Below are 26,060 nucleotides of genomic sequence, written 5' to 3'. Positions count from 1 at the left end.
ATAGTCCGAAAAGTACGGTACAACTAGCTTACCTTAACACGACTTGCTGTCACTGATGTAGCCGTTTGCATGCAGCGTCCTGAGATAGTAGCTCTGTGTTATCGTGCAGAGAAGCTGCTTCCTGCTCGCTGTGTGAACATTAGGGCTGTGCGATTATGGCAAAAATCATTATCACGATTATGTTGGTCAATAATTAATATCACGAGTGAACTGTATGTTTTTAAGAGTTGATTAATCTGAGCTTTAAGTATAATTCAACTGAAAAAACAATTAAAAAAATAATAATAATTAAAAAAAAAAAATGGTTTAATAAAAATAATAATCGTTGTATTTCGATTACGTTGTTTTCGTAATCGTTGCAAGCCAAAATCGTAATCGCGATTAAAATACGATTAATTGCACAGCCCTAGTGAACATTGTTTGTACATGAGACTTGTCATTAATAACGCCGGCTCACAGGAACAGGACATTGTTATTTGCTAACAGTAAAACATGGCCAGCAGTCAAAGAGGTGCGTTATCCTTAAAGACTCAAACCTGCGTGACATCTGTGTCTCAAATGTGATGCACTGAAAACACTGACAAGTTGACTTTGTAAAGGTATGATGTCGACAGATTTCACATAACGGTATCCGGTTAGTTGAAGCAATAATATTAAAGTTCAACCTATTTTTTTTTATTTAAACTTAATATTATTGCTTTCAACGTCATACAGTTATGTGAAATCTGTCGACATAATACATTTACTTAAAGTCAGCGGTTCAGTTTCTTCCAGTGCGATCATTACAAAGTCTCACATGTATCTATGATGATTATATGATCAAACTGGATTAATACAATACTAAATGACATGCTGACTATCCCTAGCTGATGACCGGGTTGTTGACTAACCTTCAAACTCTAACCTTTACCCCCACTTCCTGACCCCCCCCCCCCCCCCCCCCCCCCACAGAGGAAGCCTCCCTCCACCCCTCAGTCTCTAGTGCCTTGCCTCCAGGTAACACACGGCTCGGTGGAAATGTCTTTGTCTTTTCTTTTCTGTCCTGATGGTTTTTCTGTTTGTCGTCTTTTCTTTTACTTTTTGTCCTCGCCGTCTTTTTTTAATTGTGCCTCTGCTGTAATTATAACATTTATCATAAGGGCTTTGTCCCTGACTTGCATGCATCACAATCCATCCTGTCCAGTCATTGGCTCTCATAGTGAGTCTGAACACGTTTGTCCAGGCGGCTCATGCTGTCCCATTCAGAGCCATGTTGAGTTGTTTCTATAGTTTACTAATGTCACCAGGTTATATATTAACAATTCCCTAAAAAGAACACACGGTTGTATTGGGAGGAGATCTGGAGGTGTTATCTAGTGGTGTGTCTGGATTTAAGATTGATTGACGGATTAGGAGCTAAAATGGTTGTGTACAGTGCGAGTGACCCGTCCTGCAGCATGCCTGTGGTCGCCTGCATGTGTGTGTTGGAGTGTGTTCCCTAAGCTCAGCTTCTCTGCAGACCGTCCGGACCCTCCCATGGATCTGGACCTGTCGGACCCCGCGGCCCGCAGCGTTCGCCTCACTTGGATCCCCGGGAACGACCACAGGAGACCGATCACAGGTCAGAACCTGGACAGGTGTCACAAGCATCCGGCTCGTCTGATGAAGAACCTCCTATCACGATGTGTTGACCCAACATCTCAGTACTGATATTATAACCATGTTTTAGGGTTGACTTTTGACGCTTTGACAAATAGCTAAGCAGTCCGAGTTTTGATAAATAATCATCATTAATGAAGATGAAGTGACGAGGTGGGGAAAGGAAAAGAATGAAACAGTGAATTCAGAAAAGTGACATGATGTCCGTGTTACTGCCTCAAACCATTATCAGACCACAATTACAGGACCCCAAATGTGAGGCCGCGTCCTCTCATATCACACATTGATACTGATCGATATAAAGCATAGCTGCTTCTCGTATAGAGAAGGCTATAATGACCCCCCCCCCCTCCGGTCTCCCTCTCCTCACTCGGCTCTGTGTCTCTGCAGAGTTCCTGGTCCAGTTTGAGGAGGACCGATGGGAGTCCGGCAGGTGGCAGGACCTGTCCTCGTACCCCGGAGACCTGAACTCTGTCATCCTGCAGCTCAACCCCTTCGTCAACTACCAGTTCAGAGTCATCGCCATCAACTCCGTGGGCCAGAGCACCCCCAGCCGGCCCTCCCCCCGATACAAGACCAGCGGAGCGGGTGAGCAGCACCACACGCACCCATCTGACACCACCTGCTTCTGGCTGTTCAAAGACTCCGAGGTTACATGTGTTCACATCAGATCATAACTTCATGTTCTTCACACAAAGCAAACTGTGACCTTTGAAGTCGTGGAAGTGTCCTCTAAATAAAGAATGTCCAGCCTGTAAGATAATATCCTCAATCTGGAATAACCTGAAGCCAGGATGCTTCCTTCGAGCTGCTTCAAATATGGAAGCAGAAGAAAACAGTCTTCACAATAAATGTAAATAAAAATAAAGACTGCATATTTTGCAGTCTTTCTTGAATAGGAATGATTTCTCCTAAATATGTATATTATAATATACAATGGTATACTCTGTTATGCTTAATATCTCATATTATATCATAGTGTACTATAATACACTTGTTATGTATTATGTTATTCTAATAATATATATAAATAATATGTCATTGTATATAAGTATAGTATTATACTGTACTATCTAGTGACTGCTACACAATAGCAAGTCAACTAGCTTGAGACGAAGTTGCTGTATCCATGCTAGAGTTCAACACTGCTTAGGGTACATTCCTTCACGTCATGGTAATACTGTTGACTTGTTGTCTGTTAACTAAAGCTCCAGACGCTATTCCCAGAGGACTGCGAGGATGGGGATCCAAGAAGGACAATATGGAGATCAGCTGGGAGGTAGGACATGTGGAGGGCAGGACGTTGCTCTTGTTAGTCATGGCAACACATGCATTATTCTAAGAAATGATCATGGATGGAATTGGGACGGTCAAATCAAGAGGTATATCGAAGTATTAGTTGTTTTGATGGTATTTATTTGACTGAAAATAATATTTGAAACTGTTTTAACTTCCATGAAAAGGTTGGCTAATGGCTGACTTCACCCAAGTGTTTTCATCTCTTACTAATTTGAAAAAAGCAAAACACTGTATTCAGAAAAGACTCTTTAACAGCCCCCTGTCTGTTCTCTCCAGCCTCTGCTGGACCTGGAGAGAAATGGCCCCAACATGCACTACAGCGTGTGGTGGAGGAGGAAGGATGCCGGGGAGGAGTGGAGGAACGTGACCACGGCGGGGCCCAAACACGTCGTCCACAACACAGGAACCTACGTGCCGTACGAGATCAAGATCCAGGCCAGGAACGAGTTTGGGCAGGGGCCCGAGTCCAACGTGGTCACTGGGTACTCTGGGGAGGACAGTGAGTAGAGCCGTTGGTGAAAGCCAATGGGAAGTTGATTCTCTGAAGAAAGCTGGTAGATACTTCGTGTTGAAGCTTTTCAGGATGACACAAACTCTTACAGTATCATCGTTAAGTCTTGTCTGCGAAGCAACAAGAGCCCCACGGACACAACCTGCTTCTTTCTTTATGAACAGAACTGCACCTTTCCATAAATAAAACATAACATGCCCATTTCTCCGTGCGGTCAGATCCCAGCGCCGCTCCCACTGACTTGCGGGTGTCGAAGGCCGACAGCACCAAGGTGAACCTTCACTGGGGGCCCGTGGACCTGAGCTCTGTGCAGGGGGAGTTCAAGGAGTACCGGGTGGGTCCTCTCTCTCATGTCAGGAACCGCTGCAGGGTTTGGGTAGAACAGATGTGGCATACACCGTAATGCAGGACTATTTACTATTCATCACTCAATAGTGAGAAATAATAGGCTTTGTTACATTTTCTTTGTATTCGAGGGAACAATTCTGCATTTTAAGGTAAACGGTTTAAAACTTTAAAAACATGTTTAGTGAGTTCTTCTGTCCAGTGAAGTGGGGCTTAACCTTTAGATATGGGCATTCATGTGTGAAGTGTTTGCTATACCTGATCAAATTATGAACCAGAAGTTCCACCGGACTTTGAATGCGGACCTGAATGTTACTTTCAGTGTGACTTTGATTCTGTGCCTGCTACGCACACTCTAAAGCTCAGTTCCTCTGGTTTCATCTCCTCCGCTGGTCTTTCCCATAATAACCCCTTCCTTCTCCTGCTCCTCCCCAGTTGTACTACTGGCGTGAGTCCAGTCTGGTTCCAGGTCTGCTGGTCAGTAAAGAGAAGAACACCAAAGGGTTCTACAGCGTCGTTGCAGAGCCATCGGGAGTCCTCAGCGACCTGGTGCCTTTCTCTAAATACAAGATGTTCATGGTGGTGGCCAACAGCGGCTTCGAGGGTCCGCCCAGCAACACGGTGGAGATCACCACCAAGGAGGGGGGTGAGGACGCTGCCTCACTACTGACATATATCCTCCAAGAGAAACCACATCTCGTTTCACTAACGTGTTCAGACTCTTTAATATGCAGAACCAGACCTCTACCCGACTGAACCCTGAGTTCAGATGGACTATGGAAGTAGCTTTGAATGTCTGTAAATGCTGAGCCCGTTCTTGTGTTGTGTGTGTGTGTGTTTTTAGTGCCGGATGCTCCCAAGTTTTTCAGGATAAGCAGGAGAGGTTTCGACACCATCCACCTTCAATGGGACAAGCCTCTCGAGCCCAACGGCCTCCTGATTGGTTACCAGCTCAAGTACCAGACAGGTGAGCTGCTCACATTGATCACAACGACTCAACTCAACTGGGACAAAGACAGAAAGCATTTTATTACTGGCTTGATTCTTTTTTTGGTTTATAGTTTTCATTCAACCCTTGTGCTGTCTTCGTTTCCACTGTGCAACGTCTGTCCTACATAGTATACACTGTATACATGTTCACCCTTATAAGCCAACTGTGTTCATACTTAACACACGTTGTACTCTTCTTCTCACAAATGTATGGTCAATAGACCTCATTTACACAAAATGAAAACTCATTTGTGAGTTAAAACATGTTGACAGATTTAGAAAATGGACCCAGAAGACTGCAGATGCTATACGTATGAAGAGAACCCAACATGTTATGAAAGTGATCATAATTATTTTCTAAAAAAGTGCTATACAAGCACACATGTTATTTCTCTGGCACTAACATCCTGACATCACTTTTGGAACAGGAATGTGAAGTAAATGGCATTTTGACCACACGAGTTTACAATGTGAGACACAGCAGCATGAATGAAAACACTTCTACACACCTCAGTAACAGTAAGGGTGGCCATTGAAAAGATGGACTGCAAGGAGGAAGCACAGAGGTGGCAGCTACAGTAGTACCAGACTACACAGAGGTGGCAGTATTACTCACATCTTGTACTTCAGAAAGAGTACCAGAGTGTAGTAATACTCTGTTACAGTTAAAGTCCTGCATTCAAAATGTTCCTCAAGTAAAAGTAGAAAAGTATTCTCATCAAAATATAGTGAAAGTAGGCTACCAAAGTAGTCGTTGTGCAGACTGGTCCATCTCAGAATAATATATATGATATGTTTTATAATGATTGATCATGAAAGTGTTCTCAAAGCTGGTGAAGGTGCAGCTAGTCTGAAGTACTTTGTAGACTGCAGGGTAGCTGGTGGATTCACTCCAGGTGGAACTAAAGTCTGATTCAACACTTGGTTATATTTCACATCATTCATCCACATCTGTGAAGTAACTAAAGGGATTAAATACATGTAGTGGAGTCAAAGTAGCATAACATGGAAGTACCGTACTGTTCGGACTATAAAGCGCACCTGCATATGAGCCGCAGCAGCTAAAGTGTCCGTCTGTCTTGCTCTCGTTCTGTCTCTCGGTTCCACTTTTACTTTGGCGCGCTACCTGTCTCACTCTTTTCCGGCCTCCAGCTTTTCCCGCTGGAGGCCGCCGCTTAGAGGTGGCGGGCGCGGACCGGTCCTAGAGCCCGTAGGGTTACAGGTGGTTAATTTTACCTGTAAAACCCATAGATTTAGGAGGTTCCCTAGTGGCCGTTAGCTGTACAACAAAAATGGGGGAAAAGTCGCGGCTTATAGTCCGAAAAGTACGGTACTCAAGTTCAACCAAAGGTTACTTAAGCACAGTACTCGAGTAAATGTGATCATGTGTGGCACATTGTGACAGCAAACTGACCCTCTGTCGCTCTGTGTGTGTGTGTGTGTGTGTGTGTGTGTGTGTGTGTGTGTGTGTGTGTGTGTGTGTGTGTGTGTGTGTGTGTGTGTGTGTGTGTGTGTGTGTGTGTGTGTGTGTGTGTGTGTGTGTGTGTGTGTGTGTGTGTGTAGTCAACGCCTCCAGAGTGGGCCGCCACCAGCTGGAGACCTTCCTTCCCAATGTGACAGAGTTCAGCCTCCGCCTGCCGGACCGCTCCACCCGCTACAAGTTCTTCCTGTCAGCGCTCACACAGGTGGGGGCGGGGGAGGTGTTCGCCGAGGAGTCCCCACACTTCACCAATGAAGGTGACTATTTATACCAACACAAAGAACAACAGTCAGTGCTTCATGAAGACGTGCTGAGACCCTAACACTCACGGGACACGCAGCCAGTTCACAGGAGGGGAACAACACAAAGCAAGTTCATTGTTTTTGCGTTTAATAGTTGATGTCATTGGTTTAAAGAAGGTTACACAAGTCACAGGTCTAAGCTGACTCGATAGTGCCAACCACTTTGAGCCATCGATCTTTAAATGATAAGGATGAGACAATATTGCCAATAATGAATTGTTCCTTTACAGTTCTTTTAGGATATGCAAAGCCTGATGTATCGTATCTGTCTTTGTCTTGGAGCCTAATTGTTTTAGAAACTCTTTAACCAATTTAACATTTTCACTTTCCCTTAATGTTTCCTTTAACCTACAGCAACCAGCTGTTAGAAAAGGACTCAGAGTGAAAATAGAGTCATTGGTAGGGAAGCAAAAATAATACAGTACATGATTATTCTTTAATAAATTATCTTACAATACTTTAGTTTTTAAAACTTGATAGGATCATTTGTGAACGTGTTGATGGATGTGGCTTCACTCCTCTCTGCTGCATCGTGTGGCTTCCACTGCGGCATGACAGCCTTTCTGCGACAGGGTGTCTGCCTCGGGAGAGACTGGCTGTGTGCATCACTGGGACGTGTGTGTGTGTGTGTGTGTGTGTGTGTGTGTGTGTGTGTGTGTGTGTGTGTGTGTGTGTGTGTGTGTGTGTGTGTGTGTGACAGACAAACACATAGAAATAGAAAGTGAGTGAGGCCCTTTAGTAAACACTGGCCTCTTTGTTTGTATCAGATGGAGAAAGAACGGGTCTGTCACTGATGGATGAACACACACACACACACACACGCACACACACACACACACACACACACACACACACACACACACACACACACACACACACACACACACACACACACACACACACACACACACACACACACACACACACACACACACACACACACACATGCAGAAACACACACACACACACACACACACACACACACATATGCAGAAACACACACACATGCAGAAACACACGCACGCACACACACACACACACACACACACACACACACACACACACACACACACACACACACACACACACACACACACACACACACACACACACACACACGCACGCACGCACGCACGCACAAACACACACACATGCACACAATCTTTTCCTACTCACTTTCCACACAGAGCAATGTTCATCTCTCCAGACCCGAGAAGATGTTGCCCATCTGGGTCCTCTCTCACCCCCTCTCTCCTCTCTCCTCTCTCCTGTCTCCTCTCCTCTTCTGTTGGCAGACAACGGTACTGACTCTACCGGCCTAGGTAATGGGGAATGAGAAGCACAGTGTGCCTGCTGCCTTTCCTTACCCCCCCCCCCCATACCTCTCTCCTGCTCACCTTCCCACCAGGCAGCAGAGCAGTCCACTAGTCATCGTATAGCCATCAGAGTGCTGACACCCTGCAGCCAGCAGGGGGAGCCGCTGCACTCGTTTAACCCCATCAGGGAAACTCACATGTGCCTTTCATTTGACAGTCAGTCAAGTATCATGACACGCCCCTTGCGTGGTCCCAACAGGAAGCTGTTCTGTGACTGCATCTTCAACATATTCAATCAGAGCCTTTTTCAATGCTTACGTTGGTCAGACTCAAGATAACCAGCTTGGAGGCACGCTCAACGACCCGAGTCCTGCTGTCTCTACATTGAGGGACAGATCCTCGGAAACAAATGTTAACACCACATCAGGTCAAAGTTACAGTTTGTCATTCATAATGTCTGTAAAACTGTAACTTCTCAGCAGTTATACCTTATAGGTATATGGTATAGTCCTTTAGCTCGTGGACTGTCCTGCTGTCTCCTTCTCTCATCTCCACCTGCTGCCGTGTGCTGTCAGGGATCCACGCTCCATGCTTAAGGTCATCTATAGCTTGAACACAGCTGAGTGAGTGACATGTGTATGATGTGAAGGTGTGTGAAAATGTAACATCACATATTTTATACATTCTAATTCTTAGGTATACATTGTGGCACTGGAATGAGTCAGCACTCCCAATTCTGGCACCTCCGGCTCAAAATCTACCTTTTCTTTCAACGTGTTCTTGTGAAATGCCTGAGAAGAGATCTGTGAATCAAGCCGGAGAGATGTGTGTCGCAGAGCTAGATAGACTCTCAGGCCAACCCCCTGACCGCTTCTGAAGAACCCTCGAACGATTTGTTATGTTGACATTTCAGCTTAGATGTCTCCACCAATCCCTGATAGCACACCTCACTGCCACCCCACAGCATCGCTGCCTCCTCCTGCCACGGGACACAAGCTACTCATGTGTTCTGATCCGCTTTCAGTCACCATGATGATGACACCGCTGTTTCAAGAGTGTGTGTGTGTGTGTGTGTGTGTGTGTGTGTGTGTGTGTGTGTGTGTGTGTGTGTGTGTGTGTGTGTGTGTGTGTGTGTGTGTGTGTGTGTGTGAGTGAGTGATGGGAGGAGATGCATGTGCTTGCGTCGATTTGTCAGGATGGGGGAAACCTTTTGATGTGAATTGATGAGTGTGCTGGGGTTACAGAGAAACTCCATCAGCTGTTGCCCCCCCCCCCTCCCTCCCTCACTGGCTTATCATCTTGCTTCTGAGCTTTTCCAAAAGTCATCTCCCTCTGCCATCTGTATCCAGTGCTTGCGCTCACCTGGTCAGTAGTACACACTGAGGATCACAGGTCCTGAAGCTCTGCGCTGACTGGGCTGTGACGCTTTCAGATGTTTCCATCGTCACGTCTCACTCCCCTCCCCCGCACGCCCGGTGGCTTGACGATATGATTGGTCTCCAGTCTGGGGAGACGAGCATGCTGGCTGGGGTTAGGGGTTGTGGTGTGATGTAGGTATCAGGACCCTTTACTGACTGGAGAAGGCCTACACATGAAGGCACTTCAGGAGTGACCAACCGTTAGTGCACTAGGCCGTGCTGGACCCAGCGCGGTGTGTGCGTTGTATTTCCCCTCCGCTATATGTGCGTACATGAGCTGCCTGTGAAGGGTTGATCTGTAGCTTAAACATGAGGTCCATCTGGTAAGTACTTGAGAGGAGCCACACTAAAAGGTGCTTCAATTGCTTCAACGTGTAGGGAGCTGTGAGAGGCAGATCTAAGAGAAGATATGTTGCTCCTACTTAACCCTTCATGGACCGGGTCTGTGCGACCCGGTCCATCCTTTAGCTAAAGGCAAATGACTCACTTTCTGTGAAGAACATATCAGAACACATTTCCAGTGACCACCCACTGTACCCCCCCCACACATTCACATGACATGCAGGGTGTCGGGTTCTCTGCCCAGAGGGCCGTGCAAATGATTCTGGAAGAGAGAGAACCATGTGATGATGATGAAGTAGAGGTTTCAGAATGTGACTTTGAAGAAGAGGATGGATTGAGCATCAGCTCGGTGCAAACAGAAGACGAGCCACAGGTCGCCGGTCAGCGCGCACAACAACGAGTAGCACTTAATTCATTCATGTGATGGAACACATGTTCACCATCTGCTGCATATTGCTTTCATTGGGACGAAGGAAACATCTGTTGAGTGTTTCAACATGGAATAGTTCGATGGTGTTGAACTGAAGCCCAAAAAGGCAGCGGGTCCAGCGGGTCCAGCGGGTCCAGCGGGTCCAGCGGGTCCAGGAACACTGGCTGAGTAACACAACCATGAACACAAGGGTTAACAGTAAGCTAAGTATGCTTGATCTAGGGATACAGCAGCACCACTATGTGTTAGACCGACAGCAAGTACAAGTCCTTACATGTGAGTACTTGCCGATACCGAGTACTTAATAGTGCCATTACAGTTTGACTTTTCGCCCCTCCGCTTGACAATTTAGCATAGTTTGCATTTTGTCATTGTCGCTTATCCTAAAATATTTGCTGTATCTCTTTTGGGGCATCCCCAGCTAGATCCCACATTATTTCCCATAATGCAACCAATAGCCTATTTTGTCTTTGCCCCGTGTATCTCCGGTCCACAGCCCGAGTCTGCGACACAGGCTTTTGTTATAGATGGTTAGCCCGTGAATCTAAGCCGAGGTAAATCGTCACGGTGATTCTCTCAGATGTTAGACAGTCAGTTTCTCACTGGCACAAGACAAGTCGTACTCCCCAACATGATTCAACGGACCTTTGTGGATTTAAAACACGTGTTCCCCTTTAAACGCAACACAACTATGTAATCAAAATAAGGTTACCAGTTGGGCTTTTCTAAACCAAGACCCGACACGCAAATGCTCCTTCTTTGAAAGAAACACAATGGCAGGCATGTTGTAATATCAGCAGGTGTCCTCTTGGTGGCAGTGCAACCTCTGTCCATGCAGGACGATGAAGAGGAGTGGATGCATCTGATCAGAGATGAAGAGGAAACACTCACATGAAGGCTGGATGGTCTATTCCCCCATGATACTTAGTCTGACGTTTGGTGTGCGCAGTGATGTGTGCTGCTTGAGAGCAATTCTGTCCTGTGTGTGTGTGTGTGTGTGTGTGTGTGTGTGTGTGCGTGCGTGTGTGTGTGTGTGTGTGTGTGTGTGTGTGTGTGTGTGTGTGTGTCTGTTAGATGTTCTCCTGCTGCCTTGTGTTTAACCCTTTGCTCTCTCCCCCCTCCTCCCTTGTAGTGGAGCTTACAGAGGCCTCCGTAGATTCAGCTTTCTCTCCTACTCCTCCTCCTCTCGCTCCTCTTCCTCCAACTACCATCGCTCCGACAACCATTAGTACCTCAACTACTACTACCACTACTTCTACCACTACTGCTGCTCCTACCACTACGACTGAGGCGACCACTGCCACTGCACGTCCTGAGCCGGTCCCCACCAGGCGCCCTGATCACAATGTGTTGGGTACATGCTGTTGTCCCATTTGATTGGCCTGTGTTTCTATTGTCTGAGTGCACGCTGAGCGGCGCCTCATGGTTGACAAAAGACGATTGCCTTCTCCCCCCTGACGGAACAGGAGACCACATCAGAGCTGCATTCCAATAATCTGTGCTGTACCTACTGTACAACAAGTGGGGAATTACTTCAGAATATTGGGATGCAGCCGGCAGCTAACCTCCTGGTCAGGCAGTGAGAATACAAACCTTTTTTAAATGGAATGATAAGAGAAAGCAGCCTTCATCTCGTGAGTGATAAAGGTGTGCTATTGGCAGAGCTCACCTCTTCTTTGGGTTGTTAAGGTCAATGAGTCCACTCTAAACCAGAATTAAGTATCCCAGCTAAGTGTTAACAAATCCTCTGTTAGGATTAGGTATTTCTTATGGGTGAGTTTCCTGTCCATGAAAACAAAGGTACTTCTGGCTTCAGACAGATCATGGTCTACTTCGGTACCCTTTAAAACGATGCTCTCGTAGCTAGCGTCCCTCCGTGCTCGCGCCATGCATCGCTCTTCATTGAGATGCGTGTGTGGTTGTTGTAACTGTGCACTCTCTGCCACTTGCCCCTGACCCTTAACCCTCTACCCCTGACCCCCCTGTGTAGTGGTCCCTGGGCTGGAGATCTGCAATCTGACGGTGGAGCCTAACAGTAACTACGCTAACGTCAGCTGGAGACACAACTTCCCGGTCGGCAGCAGCGAGTTTGTGCTAGAGTTCACACTGGACAGTAAGAAACCAGTCCAGGCCACCGGAGATATCAAACCAAGCTGTCTGGTTATCACAGACACACAGCGTAGGGAGATGTCAAAGATTATTATCAAAGATAAGGCTAAACAGATTTAACAAAACAGATTTGAAAGACATGAAATGATTGGACCACCAAATTAGAATATAATAGACTCTACGATGTCGGTTTGACCTCTAAGATTAAGGACTTGACCAGCTCTCATTTTAAACACTCACTGTCATTGACTTTCATTTGAACAATGGGTCAAATGATTATGACTAATGTCATTGTTTGGTTGTAGTATTAACCCGACAGAGAGTCGTCACGGACTCTGCAGGTCTGACGCCTTTTAGCCTCTTTCAGCTGCTTTGGGATACTTACCTAAACATATACACACATTAGCTAAAATCATCTTTAGCAAGCCACTATCTGGTTGTTGTGGAGTTCTGCCCTAAGTGGCAAACAAACGTAATTTAATTAATGCAGATTTAAAAAAGCTGATATGTATAATGACCCATTGGCAGCTTTGACGTGCGGTGTTTAACAAAGACCAGATGTCTTGAAACATGTTTAAAGGAACCTCAGCTATGGTTTCCAGGGCTGGGGATGAGAGAAGGAACTGTCTTTTTAAAGACACCCAGATCTACTTTAGCATCTACTCCAGCCCACTTTTACAAATAGCACTGTATGAGTTATGTTCACAAACAGATGGGTATATTTACTTCTGGCCAAACCTTTCCCCTCTTTTCTAAATGAAATGCAATGTGGTTAGCAGCGGGATCTGTTGTTATGATAAAGCAAACATAATGGAGACAATGTGTACCTTTGTGTCAATCAGGCTTTAATTACACCTGAATAGCAGTTTCTTCTCAATGGTTTTGCTAAAATGTGTCCTTGTCTTTCTGCATAAACCACATTCACAGCTCAGTCTGTGCTTCTCTTGAACTCTTCATACCTTTCTCTGCTCTTTAAATGTTGAAATGTTCATCCTCCTGTCACTCCTGACTTCCCGCGCCCCATCACGATGTGTCCTCACCAACACGCTGCCTGGCTTTGATTGGCTCTTATTGGATTCTGCTGGCTTTGTCTGAAATGCTGTTTTTCGCCCATCATGTTTCCATTATCACTTTCCTTTTGCTTTGGATTTGGTGTTTGGAAATCTTGAAGTCTGCTTTTATAAAACGCATCATCCCTCCTTTTCTAAAATACCAGAGCTGCTTGAGATTGGATTTGCCAGCACTTAAAGGCTCTCTGATTTTGCTTCCAATGTGATCTTTGATAATGAACGGAAAGAAGGAAGGATGTATTTTTCATGTGTTCGGGCTGTGGCTTTAATTCTTAATGATGTCTGTATGTGAACAGAAAGAGAAAGGGTGAGAAGAAGGGAGGTGAGGGGGGTGAAGAGACTGATCTAATGGTCTCCCCCCGCCCACTCTGTTCTCTAAGGTCAGATCTGAAAGCTTTAGGTGCTTTCACACCGGAGTACTTTTCCCAGGAATAGTTCCGATAGTTCCTGGGATTTTGCGTTCACACCAAAAAGATCGGGAACTAGGACTTTTTTTTGTGAACCTGAAGAAAAAGGTTCCAATTTCGATTGGCTGGGCGAATTGCAAACCACGCCCCGTAAAACTCTGAAAGGTTTTAGTGAAGCCACCATTTTATTTGCTCGCATTAGCATTATTAGCATTTGCATTAGCCCAGTGCACCAACGGAGAGAGACTAACTTATGCCAACACAAAATAAAACATGGGAGCGGTGGAGTGACGAAAGTATTCATATAATCATATAATCCGTTGTTATTGTGCATCCATGGGTAAAGAGAAACTCATGTAGTGCTGAACACGTCACATGAACGTGTCGGGTGGCGCGGTCCCGTGGGTTAGATGCGCGTTCATAATGCCGAGGAAAATAACTCAGAATAACGTTATTAGCACATTTTTACAACTTGAGGAGCGAATGTTTTTAATAAGGGCTATACAAGCGTTCATACTGGGTAGTTTATTTAGTTACAAAAGTATCCAACGATTTATAGACGTCTCTTTCCCAATGTTAGTCAATGGGAAAAAGTCTTTCCGGGCCCAGCAACTGATACGGAAGTGTAGTACCGCCGTTTGGCCACAACGAATATTTTCCTCAGAGTCCGGTGTGGAAACACAGCTTAAAGTGAGCCTGGCCTACCAAGGCCAAACTAAGCTGTGCTAAGCCGTGCTAGGTCCTGCAGTGGAAAAGTGCCGTAAGTGAAGAGTGGCAGCGACCCCCCCCACCTCCCCTCACATCCCTTTATTCTCCACCTTTCCTCCTGACCACTCCTCAGTAGTCTCTGTATGTGTTTCAGAACATTAATTAGATGAAAAGGATTATGCTGTTGTTTGGCAAAAGAAAAATCATGTTCAGTGTGCTGTCATTCATGCTGTCATTTGTTCATGTAAACACAGCTACATATTTGTATTCCCACCATGATATATTTGAATAACTTGCTCTTTGCAGTAAAAGTGAGAGCTGCTTGAATGTAATCCCAAGTGAAGCTAAAGTTGTTTGATTTAATCATTTACTACTTTGCCGTCTTTACACAACATGAACTAAAAAAATGGCATGACCACTTCAATGTCCTCTCGTATACATTCCTTTATTATGTTGTGTCCAAGCACGATGCATGATCTGCATTTCAAGAGATCAAGTTTGCTCAAAAGATGATCAGTAGCATGTATTAACCTCAGGTACAGAGGCAACTGCGCCTTTGAAACAGGCTTCATGTCACAGACCTACACAGGGTTCTCTTTCAATGTGATGTTTACAAGCTCAACTCTTCCTCTATGGTTACCTCTTATCTCAATATATTCAGGATGAAGAACCTTTCACAACCCTACTCCATTGACAGGACAACATTCACATCATACCTGACATATGTCTTTATCTAACCATTAACGAATGCCCCGTCAATTGCTGCAGCTTTACCTTACACATGGAAAGCCTTCAGGCCCCTCCTCTTCCTGTGTGCATCATCTGTAGACAGTGTTGAGTTTTACTGACTGAAGCTTAACACCAATCAAAAGAATGGATTTAATTAATTAATGTAACCAGTACTAATTCTCAAAAGATAAAGTAGTGCACTGTATAAATTATTCTCGCTGTTTTTAACTGCCCCTAATAGAGACTCTGTCCTTATCTTTGAGAATGTACCCTTTTCTCCTTACATTAAAGGTGGGGTAGGTAAGTTTCAGAAACCGGCTCGAGATACACTTTTTGTTATATTCCATGGAATGCTCTTAACATCCCGATAGCAATGAATATCTGAAGTGCTTTGACAAAAAATCCATAAAAAATGTCATCTGTAGAAGCCGTAATACTGTAAAAAGTACAACCAATCCGTTAAGCCAGCCCGGCTAAATGGATTGGATGGCCTACCTGCCTGTCAGCCTTCCATCGGGGCACAAACTTATCTCGTGCCCTCATTGGTCACGTGCGCGTTCGTGTGTGTTGGAGGAGGGGCTCTATAAGGAAGTGGCAGATTTTCTCCGGTTGTGTATTTTCAAATTCTACCGATCTCGAGCCGGTTTCTCAAATGTACCTACCCCACCTTTAATCTAGAGAAATGCAATTTATTTCAAGTATTCTTGAACAATGTACTGTACTGGAACGATAGGAGGTTGTCTGTTATATAAGAAACCTCCCAGTTTGTATCAATATATTTGCTGTGATTTGGCTTAAGCTAAATGTTTTCATTTTGCTGATTCATTCAAGAAAATGTTGGATTGTAAAATGGAATTTAAAAGTCACAGTAGGATAGACATACAGAGGAATCAGGCATTAAGTATGTAAATAGTTCATTTAAAGTCATCAATTTCCTGATGTATTGAGAAAAACTCAAGTTAAAGGGTCAGGTATGCACCCTTGTGATGGTCGCAATAGTGAACTCAGCGGATTGTAATAGCAACAGCTTGATCTGCAGCAGCAACTTAGCAACAGGTTGTGTTCATTCAGTTCTGTGGTCTCAGTAAAAAGACATTTAAATATGATTTGCAGTCGTCTGAAAACACAAACATCACCAAATATGTACTTAAATAGTGAACTTGACTTCACATCACGGCATTGACTCAGAATGTGTAAAGGACTGGCATGTCTTCTCCTCTGTCTGCATTAGTCTTTTTGTTTGGCTGGTCTCAGGACTGCTGCTAATAGCATGGCTTTGGAATGAGTTGTGCTGGAGGACATCAACCTGCTGAGAGGGTTGATGGTTCGGTGCATGATGTGGAACCCTCACACTGCAACCTCTGAGTCATGCTCATAGCTGCCATGTCACGACCACTCGTCTTTCTCTGAAAGATGCAGGTTGTTGTCACTGCTTTTGTTTCAACCTCATGGAGATAAGTGTGGGCCTGTGAATAATTGGGACAACAATGCTTTGCCGCCCCTTCCCTTTATTCCACATGATCAGATTAGTTTTTAAATGTAGCCAAAAAGAGTCAAATGAACCAGAAAGTGTCCGCTGGACTGAGCTTCAAAGAGCAGCTCCTTGCTCATAAGAAGTACTAGCTAGAAGTTGGAAACTAGATCATGGATATGCTTCTGTAATATCAAACTGAATGATTCGTTATGACGGGGATGGGCACTGCATTGTTATCAGTCTCAATTTACCTCAGTAATCCTGCAGTAACTCAGAGAAAGCAATTCATCATGATCCTGTGACTTTTGCTAGTAAAGACAGCCTTTACTGTAGAGCAAAGGCCACACCCCCTGGAGTGTGATTGGCCTCTTTCTTGTGTCTTCAAGGCGACAAGTCGGTGAACGTTGTCCCCGTGAAACAGCCCCCCATTACGGTGGCCGATCTGATCGCAGGCGCCATGTACCATCTGAGGGTTTACTCCCATGAGCTCAACAGCATCAGCAGCAAATCTATCACCTTTAAGACCAAAGCAGGTGAGACCCCACCTGGCCGGGTGGAACCGGTGTTCCAGCCAAGTGGGCTACTCGGGTGCAAGTCTGTCAGTAGTGTCTACAGTAACTCAGTCAAAGCTGGGTGAGTTACCATGGTTTAATCTTTGATTCCATGCATGTTCTACCAGAGGTGAATCACTCACCCCTCTGTATTTCAGAGACATCTAACTTCAACTGGGTTGTCTCTTTGAACAGAATATCATTTATGAGTGAAGGTTTGTCAGCTGGATTGTCTGACTGTGACTTTCCAAAGTCACACCAAGCACAAGCTAATGCTCAGAGGGACTAATGGGTTCTTCCTTGATTATTGCATGGACATAATAAGTAAAGAAATATGTATAATATATAGATGTATGGATGAGTGGATGGTTGGTTGGTTGGTTGGTTGGTTGGTTGGTTGGATGGATGGTTGGATTGATGGATGGATGGTTGGTTGGTTGGTTGGTTGGTTGGTTGGTTGGTTGGTTGGTTGGTTGGTTGGTTGGTTGGTTGGTTGGTTGGTTGGTTGGTTGGTTGGTTGGTTGGTTGGTTGGTTGGTTGGTTGGTTGGATGGATGGTTGGATGGATGGCTGGATTGATGGATGGATGGATGGCTGGATTGATGGATGGATGGATGGCTGGATTGATGGATGGATGGATGGATGGCTGGATTGATTGATGGATGGATGGATGGTTGGTTGGTTGGATGGTTGGATGGATGGCTGGATGGTTGGATGGATGGTTGGCTGGATGGATGGATGGATGGATGGTGGGATGGATGGATGGATGGATGGTTGGATGGATGGCTGGATGGATGGTTGGATGGTTGGCTGGATGGTTGGTTGGATGGATGGTTGGTTGGTTGGATGGCTGGTTGGATGGATGGATGGATGGTTGGTTGGATGGCTGGATGGTTAGCTGGATGGTTGGCTGGATGGATGGATGGATGGATGAATGGATGGATGAATGGTTGGTGGGTTGGTTGGTTGGTTGGTTGGCTGGATGGATGGATGGATGGATGGATGAATGGTTGGTGGGTTGGTTGGTTGGTTGGTTGGCTGGATGGATGGATGGATGGATGGATGAATGGATGGATGAATGGTTGGTGGGTTGGTTGGTTGGTTGGATGGATGGATGGATGGATGAATGGTTGGTTGGTTGGTTGGTTGGTTGGATGGATGGATGGATGGATGGATGGATGGATGGTTGGTTGGTTGGATGGATGGATGGATGGTTGGATGGATGGATGGGATCTCTTGGTGTATTGTAAGTAACAATACTTTGCATACCACAAACCACTGTTTTGCACCCTTTTCTGATTTACTTGGTGTGATGGGGGAAAGGACAAACACTGTGCTGTTGTAGATCTTTGAACAACATCCTGGATTAGAGCTTGGGGGGAAATAAGTAAACGTTGGATCTGAACTGTTGACTTCTGCTGAGCGCTGTGTGATGAGAACAGATTTACTGATGTGTTAGCTGGGACTGACTGTGATGCTGACAATGACTCACTGTGTTTCCTCTCTCTTCTCCTGTGCCACCCTGTGTGTGTTCTGTGTGTCTCCAGCCTACATAGACCAGGTGGACATTGCCACTCAAGGCTGGTTCATCGGCCTGATGTGTGCCATCGCCCTCATCATCCTCATCCTGCTCATCGTCTGCTTCATCAAGAGGAGTCGCGGAGGCAAATACCCAGGTAAAGCTTTCATACCCATCAGAAGACCAGGAGTGGTGCAGGGATGACCTATTTTTGTTGGCTGACACTGAAGTTAGCATCACAAGGGCTCCCTCGACAAAAAGTGTTGGGATTTTTCTGTTGGATTTTGGAATATTGCAAGACACAAGATATTTGGCATACAAACGGTTCTGTTTAGCAGGATAATCTCCACATATAAACACCACTTATGATATTTGAAGAGTAAATGTAATCTCTATTATTTAAAAAAAGCTAGCGTAAGGCTATAAACGAACTATACCATTGCTGCGCATCACCACCGCTAAGCTAAAGGCTTGTGTTATCCCTCTTATATTAGGCCTCTAAAACCAAAACAAGTGCAGAAAAAACATTGACTTGAGACGAGTGAACCCAAAGTGATTGAATGCTTTTAGGACTCATTACTGCAGCTCTCTATGGACAGATTGTATTGTACCTTCATCAATAGAATGGATGGAGACACTCATGTACACCTTTGTATTTCCTTCAATGACTGATATAGCACTCATTTTGAAATATATCAATCTTATATATTTATAATAATTCATTCTATTCAGAGGCACCTTTCAAAGCACCCAAGGACACCTATGTCGGTAGTTTATTCTTAAGGTTTCATCCTTTGCCTGGAGGGAAAACAACAGACCAATATTCAAAATGTCAGCACATGTTGGCACAGGAAAAAGCTGTTTACCAGGTCCAGACTAACTTACATCATAAATGGTGGTTTCACAGATCAGAGTTTACCGGTGTACATTTGTGAATTGTGTTACTACGTCTACTGATTTTTCAAAATGCGCCTTAAAAACAACTGTTTTAATTCCCCATTGTTGCTGATTTAAAATGTGATCATTGATGGTTTGGAACAACAGAAGTTATTCGTGTTAATGTTTTGCAGTTTCTATAATGTCTAGGTGGTGGTTGCGTGACTGGTTTTGCAAAATGTCTAGGTAGGTGCTGAACGGTGATGCCGTCAAAGATAAGAACTAACACCCAGTAATAAGTCAACTAAGGATATAACCCAAAAGCAAAAGACTAATGAGATGAGTTCCCACACTTACTGGAGTAAAAGGTATTTTCACTACTGACTGCAGGACTGTGGCACCTCACCCCAAACCCAATAATGTTGAATAACTGCAACTAAACTGAGTTCCTAATGCATGCTTCAGTAAACATGAATTCAGCAGCTTAGAAAATAGTCAAAATAAGTCATGAGTTAAATTACATGAAGTTAATACATTTATAAGCAAGCATCTTGTATCATGTCCTTTCAGTGAATACATTCATTTATCGTGCCAAAGTTGTGCAAAGTCATAATTTGTTTGCTTTATGAAATCAGTTTATCACTGATTAGGAGCTAAGTATGGAATTAAGATGCAGTGTTTGCTAACAGTTCAAAAGATAAAGGTTGAAGACAAACATATGGAATGAAATGATCATTTGAGGACTAAACAGAAGGATGTACTGCTCAAATGACTGTAACTCTATGAACCCCTCAACACGTGGAAGGGTTTGTGTCAAATCTAACCATCGGTGCAGCTCTCAGCAAAATGCCTAAAATGTTACTTTGATTCTTTTCTATTTAGTCCGTGACAAAAAAGATATGGCGTTGGACGCAGTGGATCACAAAGACCAGGATGGATCTTTTGATTACCAGTGAGTATAAAACCCAACTTTCTTTAAATGCTTCCCTTTGAAATGATTGGAAGTTAACTTGAATGTTTGTAAATGTACTTGGTTGTATGATTATTAAGTTGGAGTGCCAGGTCTTATCTTTAATACTGCGTGAGGATTATGGTACTAATTAAAATGCAGAGGTATTTGAGCCAGTTCAGGCAATGGCGTGTGTGTTTACTGAAATGCATGTTTAAAGGTTACATAGGTCAGCTTAATAAAACAAGCAAAGATTCAGTATGGCACTGAAAAGAAGATCATTACTAAGTCCTAAACCAACAAAATCACAAAGACCTGCTATTTATTGAAACTGCAGGAAACCTTAGATGTCTCACTGTAAATGAAAACCTTGTTTTGAATATTCTTATTGGCATGGTGTCCATATCAAGGTGGCTCTAGTCATTGTAGCAGATAGAGATCTTTAGAACGATGGCCGAGAGACTCAGCTCAAAGACTTTGTCCTTTAGAAAGCCCTCTATTACTGGGGCCAGTAGGTCATGTGAGCAGTAGGTCATGTGAGCAGTAGGTCATGTGAGCAGTAGGTCATGTGAGCAGCAGGTCATGTGAGCAGTAGGTCATGTGAGCAGTAGGTCATGTGAGCAGTAGGTCATGTGAGCAGCAGGTCATGTGAGCAGCAGGTCATGTGAGCAGTAGGTCATGTGAGCAGTAAGTCATGTGAGCAGCAGGTCATGTGAGCAGCAGGTCATGTGAGCAGTAGGTCATGTGAGCAGTAGGTCATGTGAGCAGTAGGTCATGTGAGCAGTAAGTCATGTGAGCAGCGAGCAGCAGGTCATGTGAGCAGTAGGTCATGTGAGCAGTAGGTCATGTGAGCAGTAGGTCATGTGAGCAGTAAGTCATGTGAGCAGCGAGCAGCAGGTCATGTGAGCAGTAGGTCATGTGAGCAGCAGGTCATGTGAGCAGTAGGTCATGTGAGCAGTAGGTCATGTGAGCAGTAGGTCATGTGAGCAGCAGGTCATGTGAGCAGTAGGTCATGTGAGCAGTAAGTCATGTGAGCAGTAGGTCATGTGAGCAGTAGGTCATGTGAGCAGCGAGCAGCAGGTCATGTGAGCAGCAGGTCATGTGAGCAGCAGGTCATGTGAGCAGTAGGTCATGTGAGCAGTAGGTCATGTGAGCAGCGAGCAGTAGGTCATGTGAGCAGTAGGTCATGTGAGCAGTAAGTCATGTGAGCAGTAGGTCATGTGAGCAGTAGGTCATGTGAGCAGTAGGTCATGTGAGCAGCGAGCAGCAGGTCATGTGAGCAGCAGGTCATGTGAGCAGTAGGTCATGTGAGCAGTAGGTCATGTGAGCAGCGAGCAGCAGGTCATGTGAGCAGTAGGTCATGTGAGCAGTAGGTCATGTGAGCAGTAGGTCATGTGAGCAGCAGGTCATGTGAGCAGTAGGTCATGTGAGCAGCAGGTCATGTGAGCAGTAGGTCATGTGAGCAGTAGGTCATGTGAGCAGCAGGTCATGTGAGCAGTAGGTCATGTGAGCAGCAGGTCATGTGAGCAGTAGGTCATGTGAGCAGTAGGTCATGTGAGCAGCAGGTCATGTGAGCAGTAGGTCATGTGAGCAGCGAGCAGTAGGTCATGTGAGCAGTAGGTCATGTAGGCAGTAGGTCATGTGAGCAGTAGGTCATGTGAGCAGTAGGTCATGTTTAGAATAATGCTAAATATGGCTCCTTCCATCACTAAGGCAGAGACAATGTCTGTCACACAACTGTATTTCTATGATCATTATTCAACATCTGCCGTTCCAAAGCCATTTGTTGTTTGCTAATTTAGAGAGAAGGATTATCACAGAAAGCAAGTTGTAGAGTTGACAACTGTTTGACATTGTTAGAGTGTTTTCTACACACAGTTCCTTAACCTAGTCTTATGTTAAGAAGGCACTTGTGTTCGTATACTGCTAATTACTGAACCTGTGCAGTAGGGTTTTTTCTATATATAGTATATTGTGTACAGTTTGTGTAAGTGATGTGTCTTTTGCTCCTTCCAGGTCCTACTGATCTCTTCTTTATGAAGAATGAGTCTTTTCTGAATCTGTCCACTCTGACTAAAAACTTTTCAACTTAACCTGCCTTCTAAATCTCAGATACTACCACTACATGTTCTCACTCAGCTGTGTGAGAGTGACACACGCTTTTATCTTTTATTGTAGACACCGTGGAATAAGACAAGGCCTCTGAATCTTAAGTTGACCACCTAACAGCTTCGGGCAATGGCTTATCATTGTGAAGCTATCCTCTGATGTAGGTTGTTTTTAATAAAGGTATTATATAAAATAGCATTATTTGATTGACAAAACACACTGAAAAAACGTAATTGTTTCAGTTCTTTCAGAGCAGTGCGTCTGGTGGCACCGACATTCACAAGATGGATCAGATTAGGGTTCAGTGAACCTTAACAATCAGTTTCTGTTACCACCTGAGCGCTGCTGTGCCTAACACTGACCCTCTCCAGTGTGTGGCCCCTGCCTGTTATCTAATCAATCATTACTCTAAATAACATTAACACCCAGCCCGTCTCTCACACTCAAGGTCTTTGCTTTACTCAGCACCCAGCTTCCAGCTCTGTGTGTGTGTGTCTGTGTGTGTTGTGTGTGTGTTTTTGTGTGCATGCAGTATTTACATGCATGTTTCATGTGGAGCTCCTTCCTCCCTCTCTCTGTCTCTACACTTCCTCTCTCTTGCTGTCTCCCCTGTTTCCTCTCGACTCGACCCTCTCTCTCCCCCATGCTGAAATGGGTCATCTGTCCCTGACAGGAATGAAAATGAAAACGAGAACGAGAACGAAAACGAGAACAGGTACTTTGGTTTTGGCACGGCATCTCTCTTGGCCTGTGCATGTCGGGGGAGCAGGTCTTCCCCTGAGCTGGGGGGAACGTGGGCTGGATCATGTGCAGCTTATTTGGGGAGACCCCCCCAATCTGCCTGATAATGCATCGCTGGCTCTTTGGTCAGCCTGCAAAGAGTGCACAAATTATATCTGGCCTGCATTTGTCTCAAAAGCAATATGTATACACTGTGATCGATGGAGGACACGTCATATAATGCAGCGACGCCGCAGTGATGAAATATGATGAGAGATGACAGCAGCGCTCGCCTCTGGTTCCTTATAGGTGTCAAACTGTCAATCAAATCGTCAAGCAAACGATATAACCTTCCTGTTTGTTTGAGGCCAGGGCTCCCACGAAATAAATGAGGTTGACTAATACGTTTTCCCTTTTAGAATTGATTCCTCGTCTCAGTAGAGATGCTGTAACACTTTGAGTGAGTGAACACAATAAACCCACAACACATCAGAGATTATGGAGAACTCTGAGCACTGAGAACAATGCAACATACTTGACCACAAAAAGCAAAAGATCAAATCAATCAAGCATTTAAAACAATTTGCATCAGATAGGAAAGAAAGAATATCAGTGAGTTGTTTTTTTAATTTGAGACCTGAGCATTAAAGGCTTACAAATAAACAGTGACCTGTTTGAACTAATCAGTTCTGTCATGGTTTTGGATTTTTGTTTTCATTTTCCACCTTTTGTTTTGAAATGTTTTCCTCCTTGTCTTGTCTGGTCCTACTCCCTGTGTTTGCCTCCCTGTCGTTAGTTTCCCTCTGTGTCTGATTGCCTCATTGTGTTCACCTGTTGCCCCTGTGTTCCTCCTCCCTGCCAGCTGTGTCTTGTCCTGTGATTACCCTTCTGTGTATTTAGTCTTGTCTTCCCGTCGTCATTTCATGTCCCTGTTCCCGTCTGTAAGTTTGTTCCCGTCTGTAAGTTTGTTCCCGTCTGTAAGTTTGTTCCCGTCTGTAAGTTTGTTCCCGTCTGTCGTGCTCCCCGGTTTTGTTTCTGTTCATTAGTTTCTTGTTTTTTCATGCCGGGAACAGGCAGGAGACACGGGCAAGCATAGACGACAGGTAGCAGGGACATGAAACGACGACGAACGGACACGGAGCACAGACAAGACTAAATACACAGAAGGGTAATCACAGGACACAGCTGGCAGGGAGGAGAAACACACGGGCAACAGGTGAACACAATGAGGCAATCAGACACAGAGGGAAACTAACGACAGGGAGGCAAACACAGGGAGTAGGACCAGACAAGACAAGGAGGAAAACATTCAAAACAAAAGGTGGAAAATGAAAACAAAAATCCAAAACCATGACAAGTTCAGTCTGGTGTGATCTGTACACATTTTCTATCAGCTGCAGTTTTGGGATACATTGAATGTTTCGCCACAAAAGTCAGGTGTGATCTTGGTTAAAGACGGCATCACACACTTAACAATCAAGTGCTTTCAGGCCGCTTCTCCTTTATTGGTCGGCATGTTTTGAACCAGGGTAGCCGTCTGTCAGCTTCCAGTCTTCATGTTAAGCTAAGCTAAACAGACATGAGATTCACGCTGACCTTAATGAAGTCCTGTTAGAGATACAAATTGTATTTTTCAAAAGGCTGAACTATCCCCTAAGTGAAGATAAATGCATTAAGTCACCCGGTGATTTGTTTGTGGACAAAAGAACAAGCTGCAGGTCTGATCAGAGCCACAGTCCTTCCTCTCTGCTGTTGGAACAAAGCTCTTTAGTGTGCATGGTCACACCTCCAGACAGGCTCTCATGTGTTACACTTCAAACTGAATGCTCTCTACTAACAGACTCATGCCAACATATCCTCCATCACCATGGTGATACTTATACTGCTTTGATTGCCTACCTTTGGAATACAAAAATCAAATGATTACACAGTGAATTGACTGAAGAGCAGGATGAAAGGAAACGGTCCTTTTAGGTACGATGCATCAAAGCAAACCTTTCAGGGCTGTATAAAAGATCTGAACTAAATATATCTTGGTTCTGCCCTGAGCTCTAAACCAACCACAGGTGGAGAGAACATCAGCACTCAAACCCCAATGAAAACACACACAGCACACACACCGCCCCCTGCCTGCCAGTCGAACTGTGCATTGACTCTTTTATTGTCGTGAAAGGCTCCAAGCTGCTTTCATCGAGCTCAATATTGGAGCAATAATAAACAATTCATCTTAATATAACACTGCTGCTGTTACAGAAGTCTTCGTCCCTATGAGCACATCATGAGTCAGCTGTTCTGCAGTAACTGAGACATGATCCCAGAGAGCAGCCTGACACTATACATCGGACCCTTCAGTGCTCCAACGTGTGTTCACCCTTCTAGAGTTCATTACAATGTTTCCCTCTGCCGGCTGACATTTAAAAATTGATGGAATCTATTTGTGTTGTCGTGGGGGCCGGGAGGCAGGGGATGTTTGGCACAGTTTGACACCCTTAAGGAAGTGATTTAGGCAACAAACAAGTGGAGAAAACATTTGGAGGAGAAAAGATGAAACCAACATTTCAAAGGTCTAACCAACAAAAATGTACGACCTTAAATCCATGTAGCTGTAGAATCTAGAAATGACTTCAAAGTAAAAACCCTAGGAATTACATTTCTTCTATGCATAGCTTCTCTTGTTCTCTCAATCTTGTTTGGCATCCTGTCTTCTAGTTTTAATGTGCAGCACAAGAGCAACACATCTATATGTCACACTTCTATCCCGCATGAAAC

The 26,060-nt window shown here is 44.6% G+C and overlaps 1 protein-coding gene across 13 annotated transcripts in view; it reads left to right on the top strand.

Annotated features, from left to right (window-relative positions):
* nfasca (neurofascin homolog (chicken) a) overlaps positions 1-26,060 on the top strand; it is an 81,006-nt gene that overhangs the window by 45,142 nt on the left and 9,804 nt on the right. For 5 of the 13 annotated variants that reach the window (XM_034082253.2, XM_071203223.1, XM_071203226.1 and 2 more), the window contains 16 exons: positions 952-996; positions 1,499-1,600; positions 2,029-2,226; positions 2,847-2,917; positions 3,214-3,436; positions 3,667-3,782; positions 4,229-4,439; positions 4,638-4,760; positions 6,347-6,520; positions 7,861-7,887; positions 11,204-11,425; positions 12,062-12,184; positions 16,955-17,101; positions 18,666-18,794; positions 19,724-19,759; positions 20,396-20,465. In XM_034082253.2, coding sequence (XP_033938144.1) covers positions 952-996; positions 1,499-1,600; positions 2,029-2,226; positions 2,847-2,917; positions 3,214-3,436; positions 3,667-3,782; positions 4,229-4,439; positions 4,638-4,760; positions 6,347-6,520; positions 7,861-7,887; positions 11,204-11,425; positions 12,062-12,184; positions 16,955-17,101; positions 18,666-18,794; positions 19,724-19,759; positions 20,396-20,465 — 2,017 coding nt within the window. The remainder of the gene's footprint in view (positions 1-951; positions 997-1,498; positions 1,601-2,028; positions 2,227-2,846; positions 2,918-3,213; positions 3,437-3,666; positions 3,783-4,228; positions 4,440-4,637; positions 4,761-6,346; positions 6,521-7,860; positions 7,888-11,203; positions 11,426-12,061; positions 12,185-16,954; positions 17,102-18,665; positions 18,795-19,723; positions 19,760-20,395; positions 20,466-26,060) is intronic. The other 8 variants (XM_034082268.2, XM_071203225.1, XM_071203224.1 and 5 more) reach the window with 7 other exon arrangements.

The sequence above is a fragment of the Pseudochaenichthys georgianus genome, chromosome 5 (assembly GCF_902827115.2).
Source record: "Pseudochaenichthys georgianus chromosome 5, fPseGeo1.2, whole genome shotgun sequence".
In the NCBI taxonomy this organism is placed as follows: domain Eukaryota; kingdom Metazoa; phylum Chordata; class Actinopteri; order Perciformes; family Channichthyidae; genus Pseudochaenichthys; species Pseudochaenichthys georgianus.
This window is presented reverse-complemented; position numbering and strand designations above follow the sequence as displayed.